The following is a 15,580-nucleotide window of genomic DNA, read 5'->3' as shown; positions in this document are numbered from 1 at the left end:
ATCTAGACCCAATGGCATCCCATGTGTTGGTGTCTCAGTGCGACTGCTAAATAAGCCAAAGTGTCCGAAGAAAGTTGAAAGTACAAGCACTTTGACAAAGAAAGTTAGAAACTCTATTGAACTTGTAGCAAAGTAGGAAAGTGCGTCAGTGTGGAAAACAACCCAAATATTGTCTGCATTTTGGTATGGTTGATTTGGAATCAAGAAATATTTAACATTTCTCAGAGAGATCAAAGAAGCTAAACAATGCCAGTTAGGATAGTCAGGAATCTCTCCTCTATCACTGTTAATTGGTTCTGGACATGGCTGTCATAAATGATTTTCCACAAAGTAGGAATTAATAACAATAAATGGAAAATGTTTATAGCCAGAGTATAAAACTGTTTACTACCTTTTAAATATATTTTTTTTTAAATCATCATTATGGGAGCCTTCTAGACAGGAAAAAATACCCTTTAGTCCCCTTTAAAGTCTTTTAATCCTATATACTAATGCTGCCTGAGGCTGAGCCATCTTGTGGCCTCTCTGATTGGTTTGGTCCTTTTTAGTGGCCAATACTACTGTATTTTTGATATTTTTAGTTGAACAACTTAATTTAGGGGAAAAATTTTATAAAATTTGGTATATAAAAAAGCCATGTGATGAAGCCGTAATAATTGAACCGCTATGTGGTGGTAGATGGCTGTACAGCACATTGTAAATGTTAGTTTATCTATTTAATATGTCATTTAAATGCCTTTTGCATCGTTTTCAGCATTTAAAACAATAATCATGCCCTACAAAAAGTTTTTTGTGTTAATATTTTGGGTGTCTGGAATGGACTAATTGAATTTACATTATCTCTAATGGCAATAATTGCCTCTGTACGATTAGATTTTTGTCTGCCTTTTTGGAAGCAATTACTGACGAAAACCAAGGTTTGACTATATAGTCGTTCAGGGAAGTTAATCAAATAATCCTCCCAAGTAGAAAAGCATGCAAGTACTTACTTCTTTACCATTCTTGGTAAAAAACACCGTCAACTGTCCATCATCGGAGTCCAATGATATACCACAGCCAATTCGGTCACCTCTGCTGCATTTTGGACCAAATTGTTGTCCTAGAGTGTTGCCGTTGTAGAGCCTGCGGAAATACAAATACATTTACAGAATTCAACTAACAGAGATTAAGGTGCAACACATATTTATCAGACAAAACAGAAGTACAGATAATTAGGATTTATACTACGTCTGAACGTTTCAACAATCTAAAATCAACTTTGTTTAATGTTGGGGATTATTCTAAAAAAAGACTTTAAGTTGGTGTATGTTGATACAAGCTATACGGATGCTTGTCTGACATTGTGACTGCTGATTCTCAGTCATCACCACTATGAGACTTTTTAAGAGGAAGTGTGACCGTCAAGCATAGAACTCGCATTACTTTACAACGTATGCAAAAAAAAAAACAACATACTGAGATGTGGTAAAATAGATTATACAGTATGTGCAAATGTATCAGTACTGTTCCTTTAATGTCAGTTGAATAAAGCTAAATTGCAGCAATTTTGTCTCAACTGCAAGTCCGATGTTGTTAGTCCTTTACCATGACCACAACATATTCACTCATACCATTGGGAAAAAATATTGTCACACATACTTGCCATCATCTGCATGCAAAGCCACAGAATTCGGGAGCCAGCCCGGCTGGTGGTCCAACTTGTAGAGCTGAGGGACTAAACCGACAGCGATCATTCCCCGCACCCCAGTATCAATGATGGTCACCTATGTGAAGCAACAGTAACACACACACATTAATTGAAGTAATACTTGTATAGAGATGTACAAAGTAGCAAGACACAAAACAAGAAGAACACAAGTAGCTGGGGATGTCTAATATTGACTGATATAAACAGAACAATGGTATTGGATTATATCGGTATTTTTTTTTTTCCAGCTGATAATAATTCTCCCTTCACTATCATTCTTATGTTGTATATTCCGGAGAACCAGCGTCCTTTAAAGTACACATGTGATTTTGGCCTATTTATTTTGTCAGAGTTACTTACAGGAGTGTTCTGTGTTTTTATTAAATCGGTTGCGAAAATGTGAGGGTTATTTTTAACTGAACCCGCGGCCCATCAGTTAAATAGTAAAAAAGAGAGGAGCTAAACTGCAACCATGAGGAACACTACCACTGTAGTATGACTAAATAAGTTGAACAAATGACTACTGACTGCAGCTAAAGTGACAAACTGCAGCAACACCTTAGTTACTAGGGCTGCGAATCTTTGGGTGTCCCATGATTCGATTCAATATCGATTCTTGGGGTCACGATTCAATATTATATCGATTTTTTCAATTCGATTTGATTCTCGATTCAAAAACGATATTTTTCCAATACAAAAGGATTCTGTATTCATTAAATACATAGGATTTCAGCAGGATCCACCCCAGTCTGCTGACATGCAAGCAGAGTAGTAGATTTTTTTTTAAAAAGCATTTATAACTGTAAAGGACAATGTTTTATCAACTGATTGCAATAATGTAAATTTGTTTTAACTATTAAACGATCCAAAAATATGACTTATTTAATTTTTGTGAACATATAGGACACAGTGTGTTGTCAAGCTTATGAGATGCAATGCAAGTGTAAGCCACTGTGACACTATTGTTCTTTTTTTTATTTTTATAAATGTCTAATGATAATGTCAATGAGGGATTTTTAATCACTGCTATGCTGAAATTATAACTAATATTGACACCGTTGTTGATAATATTCATTTTTGTTTCACTACTTTTGGTTTGTTCTGTGTCGTGTTTGTGTCTTCTCAATTGCTCTGTTTATTGCAGTTCTGAGTGTTGCGGGGTCAGGTTTGGTTTTGGAATTGGATTGCATTGTTATGGTATTGCTGTGTAGTGGTTTGTTGGATTGATTAAAAAAAAATAAAATAAAAAATGTATTTTAAAAAAATGGGATATTTTAAAAATGAGAATCGATTCTGAATCGCACAACGATTTCGAATCGATTTTTTCCCACACCCCTATTAGTTACATAAATCATAATGTGGAAAAAATGTGCAACTAGTGTTTATGATCGAGGGTGAACAGATGGGGTCAAATTTGTATTGTATTTGTGTCAGACCGCTACCAATAAATAATAAGCCAGAAGGTCCAAATTGTGTTTTTGATAACAGAAAAATGATCATACCTTGATTTGGAATTAGAAAAAAAAGTTGCATGTCTCAAAGGTTTTCAGAATATTTGTCATATTCTGGTTGAAACTAGAATATTAAGTGCATGTAAAAATACAGACTGTTTAATTATTAATATTAACGCTGGCTGAGCAGTTTGCTCCTTACCGCTAACATTGGTTCTGTCTCTGCTGCGTTGTGAAATACACTTAGTAATACATCACCAAGTGATATCATGCTTAAGTGTTACTTTTTTAATGCACTTCAAATCATTATTAAAGTTTCAAAACCTAAGTTAGCGAGTTTTCTAATTAAGGGAATAGTCTATATCCAATAGCTGCCGGCCAGTCTGCTTTGCAGATTAGGTTAAAAAAACGCTTCTACTATATTTATTATTGAAGATGATGGGTTGCTTAATTGGGGAAAGTCAAACCAGCCTGACTAGCGGGAACATCTATTTGGCGTTTTTTCCAGCTTGTAGGATGTCCAACTGAAACTACTGAGTCAGAGTCAAGCATGTACAAGAAACCGGCCTGTGCCGTTGTTATCACAACTAAATACAGAGCATGTAATATAATTCCTGGGAAGCCCTAAATGGAAGCACACAAGTCAGAGCACTGCTGGCAGTAGCAGCGCAAGCAAAAGAGGAAACTTCAAGTTCTTTCCCATGACCTCAACAGATCCCTCCTAAATCCCTTGAAGGGGATAAATCCTTTTTTTCCAAAACTGTCAGACGGCCTATAATACCTGACATCAGCACGACAAGGAGGCAGCGTTGCTGATTAACCCCCATCTCCATTGACGCAGATGACTAGCTCCCTCCCTCCTCCTCTGTGACTCCCACAGTGAGTCATAAGAAAGAAGCACACGCAAGACGAAAGGTTGAAAGGTTTGGTTACAGTATCACAACATGGCAAGTCAGGCCAGGTGGGTGGGCTCAGCAAGTTTGAACACAGTTCCCTGTCACTGTCCCTTGCAGGAGAGCACTGACATTATAATGAAATGTCAGAGAACCTCCGAAGTCGAAAAAACCCCAAAAGTTGTATAATTTGGAGTGTTCCAAAATTGAATTCCTGCAAAAACATGCTCTAAAAGTCGAATAAAACTTTACAGCACACGTGTCAAACTAAAGGAACACATCATTTTGTGTGGCCCGTGAAATCCTGCAAATAATATGTGTCAAGAAAGTACTTTTTCTATCTACAGCACATCCAGAAAATATTTACAGCGCTTGACTTTTTCCACATTTTGCTATGTTACAGATTTATTAAAAAATGGAATTAAATCACTGTTGTCCTCAAAATTCAACAGACAATACCCCATAATGACAATGTAAAAAAGTGTTTTTTTTGCAAATTTGCTAAAAAAGAACAAAGTACATAAGTGTTCTAAGCCTTTGCTCAATACTTTGATGATGCACTTCTGGCAGCGGTTAGTCTTTTTTAATACAATGTAATGCTGTAACTTAACAAAATGTAGAAAAAGTGAAGCACCATGTATACTTTATAGATGCACTGTATGCCCATTTTGAAAAAAATAAATACATATACTGCATGCGTGGCGCAGTGGGAGAGTGGCCGTGCGCAACCCGAGGGTCCCTGGTTCAAATCCCACCTAGAACCAACCTCGTCACGTCCGTTGTGTCCTGAGCAAGACACTTCACCCTTGCTCCTGATGGGTGCTGGTTGGCGCCTTGCATGGCAGCTCCCTCCATCAGTGTGTGAATGTGTGTGTGAATGGGTAAATGTGGAAGTAGTGTCAAAGCGCTTTGAGTACCTTGAAGGTAGAAAAGCGCTATACAAGTACAACCCATTTATCATTTATCTTTTAAACAATAGCAATGCAACAAATATGCTATGATACATTCATAACATATTATTTCTGTTGAAACAAAAATAAACACTTAAATATCTGACAAATTTTAGTTTAAGGCAAGTAATCCATCAAATTGTACACTGTAAAAATGACAAAGTTTATAAAAGAAAACTGGATCATTTTACAGTATAAACAGTGGTCAAGTTTTTCCATTTACAGTAATAAGCTGTAAAAACAACTATACATTAGCAACTTAGCTTACAGTAGTTTTTTTCACTGCAAAATCAAGATTTATTTTTTTACAATGTACGTAAAAAATATATACAATAATCATCAACTGCATAACAATATCATGAGGTGAATCATTATTCCTTCTGAGAGCAGACATAACTGGGATGTGGCCTACAATGAAAGTGAGTTTGACAGGTATAGTAAATATTATTTTGTGAAGTCACCCTAGAAGGTTACCACTGATGCCAAAGAGCATTTCAAATGACAAAGGGATGATCACCATAGAATTGGAAAAGGAATATGATTTAGTGGGGGAAATAAGTGTTTGATCCCCTGCCAGCTAGCATTAATTCTAGCCCTCTGACGTTTCCATGAAGCATACAAATTGAATTACTCCTGTCCCTTTAAAAAAAAAAATCTCTCCACCACCATGGTAAAGACCAAACAGCTGTCAAAGAGACCTTAGGGACTGAACTGGACTACTGGATCATCGACAAGAATCTCAGTGAGAAAGACACCAGTAACGGTATAATATTTTAGAAATGTAAGAAACAAAAGGGAGGGAAAAAAACTTAGGAGAACTGTTTGATGACAGGTCAACAAACACATTAAAAAGTACATGCGCACACATCAAATTGTAAATAATCGTAGCCAACAACTATAAATCTGACATTGCAGATATTGATAGTCAGACACAATGTTTTTTGCTTTATGAAGAAATATCGTTCTTTTCTCAAGAAACTGCTGCTATGACAACAATTATCGCACAGTGAAAAAGCCGCCGTATCTCTCCTGACACATACTTGTAAGCATACAAAGGCTGTCTCTCAGTTTTACGTGCCTTCCTCACCCTCATCCATTTACCAGTCAGGATACATTCACTGTCTCACATAGTCGGAAATAAATGAATTATTGAAGTCAAAAATTACCTTCCGGTGTTAAGAAAATCTTCTTCCTCAAGAACCGTGGGTTGCCCACCGCTAAAGTAGACCATAAATTCATGAATTTATTGAGTTTCCCCATTTCGGTACTAAAAAAAAGTTATTTATATTCTAAAACAGTGTAGTGGAGGCTGCTTATTAGCTGCTAGTGCTAGCTGCAGGCTTACATCTGTTATATGCCTTGTCATTTATTACAAAAGCTAAGATAGTTTTTTGTTTACATCTTACCAGCAGCTAACTGTTTTTTAAACTCGGTAAGAAAGTTTTAATAATGAGATACGTTACCCACTAATGCATCATATCCTTGTCAAGAGTGATAAACTATTAACTTTAATATTAAGGTTGTTAGGGTTGCAATGATTGATTAAATTGATAAGAAAAAAGCTTAGATTTCTATGCTGTTTTTTCGATCAATCGTTTAATGATTGATCGAAAAAAATTGATACAATGCGGAATGCATAATAGAAGATAAAAGAAAGTAGAACAAGTCAAATCGAAGGTAGAAAATGGTAAAAGAAAGTGTAAGTTAAAAGGAAGGTGAAAAAAAAACAAAAATCGTCAGAAAATTTAAAACAAGGTGAAATAAGTAAAATTGTAAAAGTAGGTCAAGTAATAGAAGGTCAAACAAGGTAAATAGATAAGTAAAGAAAGGTAAATAGAAGGTAATGATGGTTGTCGCAAGCAGAAAAATCGTTTCAATTGTTTTCCCTAAAAATACACATTGAAGTTGTAAAGTGAGTTTTAGCTGATTACTCCGTTAATCGAACAAACTAACTAGATTACTCGATTACTAACATAATGGATAGCTGCAGGCCTTAAAGTACCAGTAGAGTGGAAAAACAAGTTGACCTTTTATTCTTAATTGTGTCATTGTATCAATTAAACTATATCCAACTGTACTTACAATCCAAAAAGTATGTGAAAATACCGTCTAAATTAGTGGTTCTTAACCTGGGTTCGGTGAGTCGGCCTCAGGGGTTCGGCGGAGCCTCCGCCGCTGAGGTCAAGACACACCCAACTCATCGTTTAAAAAAAAACTTCTCCCTAACGGCGTATTACGGATACCCCCAAACAATTTTCCCTCTGATTTGCAACTGTGTAATTTGTTGTGAGTTCATGCACTGCTTGTGTTATTTTTTGAACAAGGTGAAGTTCATGCATGGTTCATTTTGTGCACCACTAAAAAAACATACCTTTGTCTTGAATTTGAAAATATATATATATAATTTTCGGTAATGAAGGGTTCGGTGAAGGCGCAAAGAAAAATGGTGGGGTTCGGTCCCTTCAACAAGGTTAAGAACCACTGGTCTAAACATTACAAAATGCCACAAATTCAGTCAGTCATTTTGAATATTCCGCTCCAAATACCTATTTCCGGAGATTAACGTCACCGGAAGAACGCTTCTGTACTCTGACCATGTTATCAGATCAGTCATACTGGAGATACGCAAAAATTAGAAAGACACGTGGTCAAAAGTTTACATACACTTGTAAAGAACATAATGTCATGGCTGTGTTAAGTTTCCAATAAATTCTACAACTCTTATTTTTTTGTGATAGAGTGATTGGAGCACATACTTGTCACGAAAAAAAAACATTTATGAAGTTTGGTTCTTTTATGAATTTATTATGGGTCTACTGAAAATGTGACCAAATCTGCTGGGTAAAAAGTATACATACAGTAATGTTAATATTTGGTTACATGTCCCTTGGCAAGTTTCACTGCAATAAGGCACTTTTGGTAGCCATCCACAAGCTTCTGCTTGAATTGTTGACCACTCCTCTAGACAAAATTGGTGCAGTTCAGCTAAATTTGTTGTTTTTCTGACATTATAAATGAATAAATAAATAAATAAATGGGTTGTAGTTGCATAGCGCTTTTCTACCTTCAAGGTACTCAAAACGCTTTGACACAACTTCCACATTTACCCATTCACACAAACATTTACACACTGATGGAGGGAGCTGCCATGCAAGGCTCTAACCAGCACCCATCAGGAGCAAGGGTGAAGTGTCTTGCTCAGGACACAACGGACGTGACGAGGTTGGTACTAGGTGGGGATTGAACCAGGAACCCTCGGGTTGTGCACGGCCATGTTACTTCATCATTGTCCACACATTTAAGTCAGGACTTTGGGAAAGCCATTCTAAAACCTTAGTTCTAGCCTGATTTAGCCATTCCCTTACCACTTTTGACGTGTGTTTGGTGTCAATGTCCTGTTGGAACATCCAACTGCGCCCAAGACCCAACCCCCAAGCTGAGGATTTTAGGTTGTCCTGAAGAATTTGGAGGTAATCCTCCTTTTTCATTGTCCCATTTACTCTCTGTAAAGCACCAGTTCCATCGGCATGAATTGATTAACGTGGACCCCGACTTAAACAAGTTGAAAAACTTATTCGGGTGTTACCATTTAGTGGTCAATCGTACGGAATATGTACTGAACTGTGCAATCTACTAATAACGTTTTCAATCAATCAATCAAAGCTAAATAGGCCCATAGCATAATACTTCCACCACTATGCTTGACGGCGGGCCTGGTGTTCCTGGGATTAAAGGCCTCACCTTTTCTCCTCCAAACATATTGCTGGGTATTGCGGCCAAACAGCTAAATTTTTGTTCCATCTGACATCACATGGAAAAAGATAAGACCTTCTGGAGGAAAGTTCTGTGGTCAGATAAAAACAAAACTATGAAATAAAACTATTGCATGTCTGCAAAGGTTGTGCCCCCAAGATGCAGAATGAGCAGCAAGAAGCAGCTTGAAGGTGAGAATTATGTTTGTTGCAGTCATGAAGAAACAATCCAAAGATAGTGTGCTACAGGCGAAGAGTAGAAACAGACGCTAAATTAGCACAGCATAGAATGAAAACGCAAACAAACAGTCGTCAATGGCAAACAAGAAACCCAGACTGAGTGGATCACAAAGCATGTATAAATAAGGGGGGTGATTACTCCCACAGAAATGAAAGCAGTAATCACAAAGTAAATGCTGGTGCGTGCTCTTCGCAACCCTGGCAACGAAACATAAACAAAAGAAACTAAGTGGCGATGGGAACAGAACTAGATTTAATATAAACATGAACCAAGACATGACCCGTTGACCAAAAAAAAAACAACCAAAATAATTCAAAAAGTCAAACCCACGCTCAGTTACCCGTGACTATATTGTGTGTATAATAAAGATGGGTCATTTAATTAACATAGTAGAAACAGTAGAGATATGACTGTAAATAATCCATATTATTAGAGAAGCCATAAAAAGGAGGGAGAATCCCACCAAAGTCCAGCACAGTACAAATGATCTAGTGTGTGTACAGCACTGTACGCCGTAAGTGTGGTTAACTTATTTGTATATTTTTATACGTGATGGCCAGTAACAAGTTACATGTAGCCAAGCTACGTAGCTAACTACATTTCTAAGTAGCTTGGCGGTAGCTTAGCTACTTTTTGAACGAGTAGCTTTTCCCGTAGCGTAGCTATTTTTATTTATTTTCAATGTATGTTCAGAGTTAAGAAGGGGTTAAAAACAAAATTGTGCACACGCAGCAGCATTTGTGAGGGAGGGGCAGAGACAGAGGGAGCGAGAGAGTTATGATAGGAACGGCGTGGCGCAGTGGAAGAGTGGACGTGCGCAACCCGAGGGTCCCTGGTTCAATCCTCACCTACTACCAACCCCGTCACGTCCGTTGTGTCCTGAGCAAGACACTTCACCCTTGCTCCTGATGGGTGCTGTTAGCGCCTTGCAAGGCAGCTCCCTCCATCAGTGTGTGAATGTGTGTGTGAATGGGTAAATGTGGTAGTGTCAAAGCGCTTTGTGTACCTTGAAGGTAGAAAAGCGCTATACAAGTACAACCCATTTATCATTATTTATTTATCATTTATGATAAACGCGCATGCGTCTCCAGGCTCTGCTTTTTATCGATAGATTTATCAGATTTAATTTCTTATTATCTATTGCAAAGATGTCAAAAGTGTGCCCCGGAAGCGATTTGTGGCCCACAGCTAATGTTTTAAAGGCCCACGGCACATTCTAAAAATACTATTAAAATAAACAAAAACACAACAAAAGTGAAATAAAAAAGCTTAAAGGTGAAATGTAATTTAGAAAAAGTTGCAATGTTGAATAATAAAACAAAGCTGTTTTTTTTTTCTTTCAAACTGTCATTGCTCAAAACATAATATTGAATCAAAATCAATGTTACTATGAATTATTGACATATCCAAGGTTCTGATTACTTCACATCAAATATTTCACTTTGAAAAATATTTTTGGTGGAATATATTTTGCATATTTTGTATGCTTGCCATTAAGACATAGTTTTGTTTGACAAAAAATGTGAAAAAAAAACAACATAAAAAAAATAAAACATTTTGAAATGAGGGATGGATCTGAAGTTGATGTAGACTACAGAGATTTAAGCGTTAAATCTAAAATGTATGTATGCCCTGGCACACCCTTATCATAATTTCATGACGGAAACAAAACACTTTTTACACTTTTATACTGAAATAAATACACCTCCAACTTATTAAATAAAAACATAGAAAAAACTACAAGCAGCGGTAATGTTAAGATCCATTAAGGAAAGAAAAAAGTGTATGAATGTTTATAACTGAATACATTTACATATGTATACAAATTTGTTTTCCTTTTTCTTTTTCTTTTTTTAATGAATTAAGTAACATTTATGAAAACCTTTTTCCAAAACACAATATAGTATGTGAGATATAACAGGATAATGCATACGTTAATTTTTTTTCAAAATACTGACAAAAAAGTGGGACCCCAAAAATTTACTGTGGGACCCCATTTTGAAAATTCCTAGCACCAACACTGCCGTCAACAGAGGAGAAAAAATTCTTTATTTAAATAAATATATTATTTATGAAGCAAGTTCGAGAATCATTGGCAAATTTTCACCTAATACCGGCCTTGGCACGCATTAATGTGTCCTCTTTTTGGGATTTCAGAATATGGTCAGCGATTCCATTTGTACACTCTCAGTTACATTAACATTCATGTTATACTTGTGGACCTATACATATGAATGCTGTTAAATGTAGCTTTAATGTCGTGTCGCTTGCTACAATTCTCTGGGGATAGCTCACCCTGTAGCTAAGCTACACTTAATCAAGAGTGAGTTGTAGCTTAGCTAACTACATTTTCAAAGTAGCTTGCCCATCACTGCTTTTATAGTTAAGTGGTTGGGGTGGGGCGGGGGGCGTGGTTGGGGGAGTGGTTAAGAGGGGAGGAGTATATTTACAGCTGTTGTGTGCGCAGTTGTGCACTGCACTCTCTGAAAGCCGTAGATGTTATTGTCACATATGCATGATTGATTGATTAATTGAAACTTTTATTAGTAGATTGTACAGTACAGTACATATTCCGTATAATTGACCACTAAATGGAAACACCCGAATAAGTTTTTCAACTTGTTTAAGTCGGGGTCCACGTTAATCAATTCATGGTAGAAATATATACTATCAGTATAATACAGTCATCACACAAGTTAATCATTATAATATATACATTGAATTATTTACATTATTTACATTCCGGGGGGTGGGATGAGGGGCTTTGGTTGATATTAGTACTTCAGTCATCAACAATTTCCTCAACAGAGAAATGGACATTGAAACAGAGTATGTCTTACTTAGTAGGATATGTACAGCCAGGAGAGAATAGTGAGTATAAGAACAAGTATATACATTAGAAATACATTCGATTATTTACATTAGGTTATTTACAATCCGGGGAGATGGGATGTGAATGGAGGAGGGTATTAGTAAAGGGTTGAAGTTGCCTGGAGGTGTTGTGATGCATGTACAGTAGATGGCAGTATTGTCCTGTTTAAGAGTGTCACAACATTGCTGTTTAAGGCAGATGAACTGCTTTACGGTAGACGAAAACGTGACTGCTGTTGTTGTGTGTTGTTACCGCGCTAGGAGGACGTTAATGAAAGTGCCTAACAATAAATCCACATAAGAAACCAAGAACTCGCCCTCGATCATTCTACAGTTATAACATCATTGGGCAGGCACGCAGTTTACATTATGCGAAAGCGGACGTGAAAACTGGCTGTCGACACGTCACTCAGGTCCGCATGTAGCTGGAGGGGGCGTAACCTCCAGCTCCGCCTGAATTTCGGGAGAACATTTTTCCCGGGAGGTTTTTGGGAGAGGCGCTAAATTTCCGGAGTCTCCTGGAAAATCCGGGAGGGTTGGCAAGTGTGCCGGCTCGTGGCCCGCAAGATCAGTTTGCTAGGTATAAAAATAAGCTGCACGTTTTTAATAAAATAAACTCCTGTTTTAAATATGTCCACCGGATGTCGCAATAGCAGATCAAATGTAACCTACATCACACATTACAGTGTTTCAAGATGCCGTGTGGGCTGACTTTAAGTGATCTTTGTATTGGCTGCTGCTTCTCCAATCAGCGCAGGTGCAAGCAATCAGCTGCTGCTGTTGTGGCTGGCAGCAGATGGCAGCCGTATCGACGCAGAATTCCTTCTTTAATGGTAAATTATCTACTAAACAGATAAAATAACTAAACGGTAAGATGCAAAGATTTGCATTAACGTGACCATCATCTTTTTTGTTAAAGTTCAATGCAGCGCTCGCAATTGGTTAAATGCGCCATGCGCACTCTGAACTCAATTATAAAAAATTGTGTTTCTACATTTGTTGTGTTTTCCATTTTATTTTATGCTTCAATCTAGCATTGTTTAAGTTTGTAGTTATGTTACCTTGATTTCGGCTATGGTGTCATTTTGATAATTGTTTTGTTTATATTATAATTGTAATATTTGAATGCTGATAAATGAATGTGTTGTGGCAGTTGCAGATGTCAGCAATGCGGCGGTTTGAGGATACACTCGGTTGCTTCTCCAACCGCCTTAAATAGGGAACTGCCAACATGAGAATCCTAAACAGTAAATATTTAAAGTTTAATGGCTTTGACACCAAGTCAAAGTCTAAGTTCATTGTGTTCTTCATGGTGTTTTTGAAACTACAGCAATTTTTTCCTCAGAATTTTTAACTGACTTGAAATTTTTGTCAAAATGATTTTTTTCTAAAATGTACATTTTCAGAATGTTCTTGTTCAATTTTCGGTCAAAGTAAGACAAAGAAAACAATCTGAAGTTGTCTTAATTTTTAAGTTTAAATGCCATGATTTTACCTGTCTGGCCCGCGTCGGAATAGATTTTCCTCCATACGGCCACTAAGCTAAAATGAGTTTGACACCCATGATCGAGAGAGAGGATAATATAACAACTGTTGGGATGTCAGAATTGTCTCAGGCAGTACACAGCATGTAAGAGGATGTTTTGATCCATAATTTGGTGGTGTCAATATCAAGGGTAGAATCTGTATTGGACCGAAACTCGGGTGATTAGATCAATATTTCTGTTTTCCTAAAATATGTTTTGTGTTCTTTTTTATTAATCTTTACTAATTCCAAGGAATTTAAATGAGTAGTAGATTGTAGTTTTCAATTTGACTTTGTTTTTGTGTTCTGGTGACTTTGTTTTGCTCCATCAATTGTATATACTGTTATTAGCACTCATGAATAAATTTACAGTTAGAACTTGTGATTGTATTGGCAGATCTCAATGATGGATGATAGTTTCGATTTCGGCAGCATAAAACCCTGATCTGAACATCCCTGCTTAAAACCCTTATCCATATAGTTGATGAGGTATGCATAAGTGTAAAATGTTGATTTTGGAAATAATTTTTTATCATTTAAGTGTTTACTATGGGATAATTAGTTTACAAACACAAACCAAATGGAATTGAATCAGCTCTGATTCAACCTTGGGTGTTTTACTGCATTGTTTGTTCACCATTGTTGGGCCTCCAAAAATATATTTTCCTCAGCTGTGGTTTATATGGGCCACAGCGGTATTCGGTTGTAATACCCTTTTCCACCACTTGTGGCAGTAATGACAATATGAAACAAACAGAATTTTGGAGCTAAAGTCAGAGATTTCTTAAGCGCAAACATGATGACTAAAGTGGTGAAGCTGTATTTTCATTTGCACTTACAGATTTTTTAGGAAACATATGGTTTTAGTTATTATTTAGTAAGAATGTATTTATTTTAGCACTGCTTAACTGTATGTAAATTAGGGCTGGGCGATATTGGCTTTTATTAATATCTCGATATTTTTATGCCATATCGCGATATACGATATATATTTTGATATTTTTCCTTAGCCTTGAATGAACACCTGATGCATATAATCACAGCAGTATGATGATTCTATGTGTCTACATTCAAACATTCTTCTTCATACTGCATTAATATATGCTCATTTTAAACTTTCATGCAGAGAGGGAAATCACAACTACCGGTAAGTCAATTTACCAAAACTGTATTTATTAAATAGTCTTCATTCTCTCACGGGTGACTTTTTAAATGAAAGAACAAATTAGTAGTGTTGCTACCTTTTGTAGCAACACTCCTGCTGCATACTTTGCATATTGCTGTTGTTTGCGGAATATCTTCCCGCTTGAAGCCAAACCACCGCTAAAAGATGGACCCCCTGCTGTTTTTTTGGGGCATTAATTGTTCTTCCTCCATTTTTGATCAGTTTCGCACCTTCTCTCTCTTGTAATGTCAATCGCACCGCTCCGCTTGCACCACCTGCCTCAGCTAACGGGACGGCGTGGCGAAGTTGGGAGAGTGGCCGTGCCAGCAATCTGAGGGTTACTGGTTCAATCCCCACCTTCTACCATCCTAGTCACGTCCGTTGTGTCCTTGGGCAAGACACTTCACCCTTGCTCCTGATGGGTCCTGGTTAGTGCCTTGCATGGCAGCTCCCGCCATCAGGGTGTGAATGTGTGTGAATGGGTGAATGTGGAAATACTGTCAAAGAGCTTTGGGCTCCTTAAAAAGGGGTAGAAAAGCGCTATACAAGTACCACCATTTACCATTTACTTCTTTGCTCGGCGAGGGTGTATGACGCTACACGCGCGACAGTATGTGACGTATGTAAGAAGGTGGGCTTGTTTTACATCTCCGTGAAAAGAAAAGACGAGAAGGACTGAGAAACGCCTGTAGTGTAATGGCCGCAGCTAAAAGCAACTGCGTGAGAACGTATACTTGAATATTACGATAGTCATTTTCTATATCGCACAGAGGCAAACCCATGATATATCGTTAAATCGATATATCCCCCAGCCCTAATGTAAATGTATTTATTAGTTTTTATGAGTGCCTTCTTTTGTAGTATATTAGTTTAGTATTTATTTTTGTAATTAGCCTGACATAAGCCTTGTGAATAACCCATTGTTTCATACCATTAGACAAGGTTTATCCTGTTAAAGTGTAAGTAATTAGACATAATTATTGAAAAAGATTAATATCAAGAGCAAAATTACTAATTCAGTGTTAAGGTTAATAAACCCTATTAT

At 37.1% G+C, this 15,580-nt stretch overlaps 1 protein-coding gene across 3 annotated transcripts in view; it reads right to left on the bottom strand.

The window, feature by feature from the left end:
• LOC133535349 (SPRY domain-containing protein 3-like) overlaps window positions 1–15,580 on the bottom strand; it is a 50,938-nt gene that overhangs the window by 17,219 nt on the left and 18,139 nt on the right. For all 3 annotated transcript variants that reach the window (XM_061875118.1, XM_061875117.1, XM_061875119.1), the window contains exons 4-5: window positions 1,639–1,763; window positions 990–1,122 (exon numbers count right to left, since the gene is read on the bottom strand). In XM_061875118.1, the coding sequence (XP_061731102.1) occupies window positions 990–1,122; window positions 1,639–1,763 (258 nt within the window). The remainder of the gene's footprint in view (window positions 1–989; window positions 1,123–1,638; window positions 1,764–15,580) is intronic.

This window comes from Nerophis ophidion, linkage group LG16 (genome assembly GCF_033978795.1).
Source record: "Nerophis ophidion isolate RoL-2023_Sa linkage group LG16, RoL_Noph_v1.0, whole genome shotgun sequence".
NCBI lineage: Eukaryota > Metazoa > Chordata > Actinopteri > Syngnathiformes > Syngnathidae > Nerophis > Nerophis ophidion.
The sequence above is the reverse complement of the archived record's forward strand: the minus strand, read 5'-3'. Positions and strand labels throughout refer to the sequence as shown.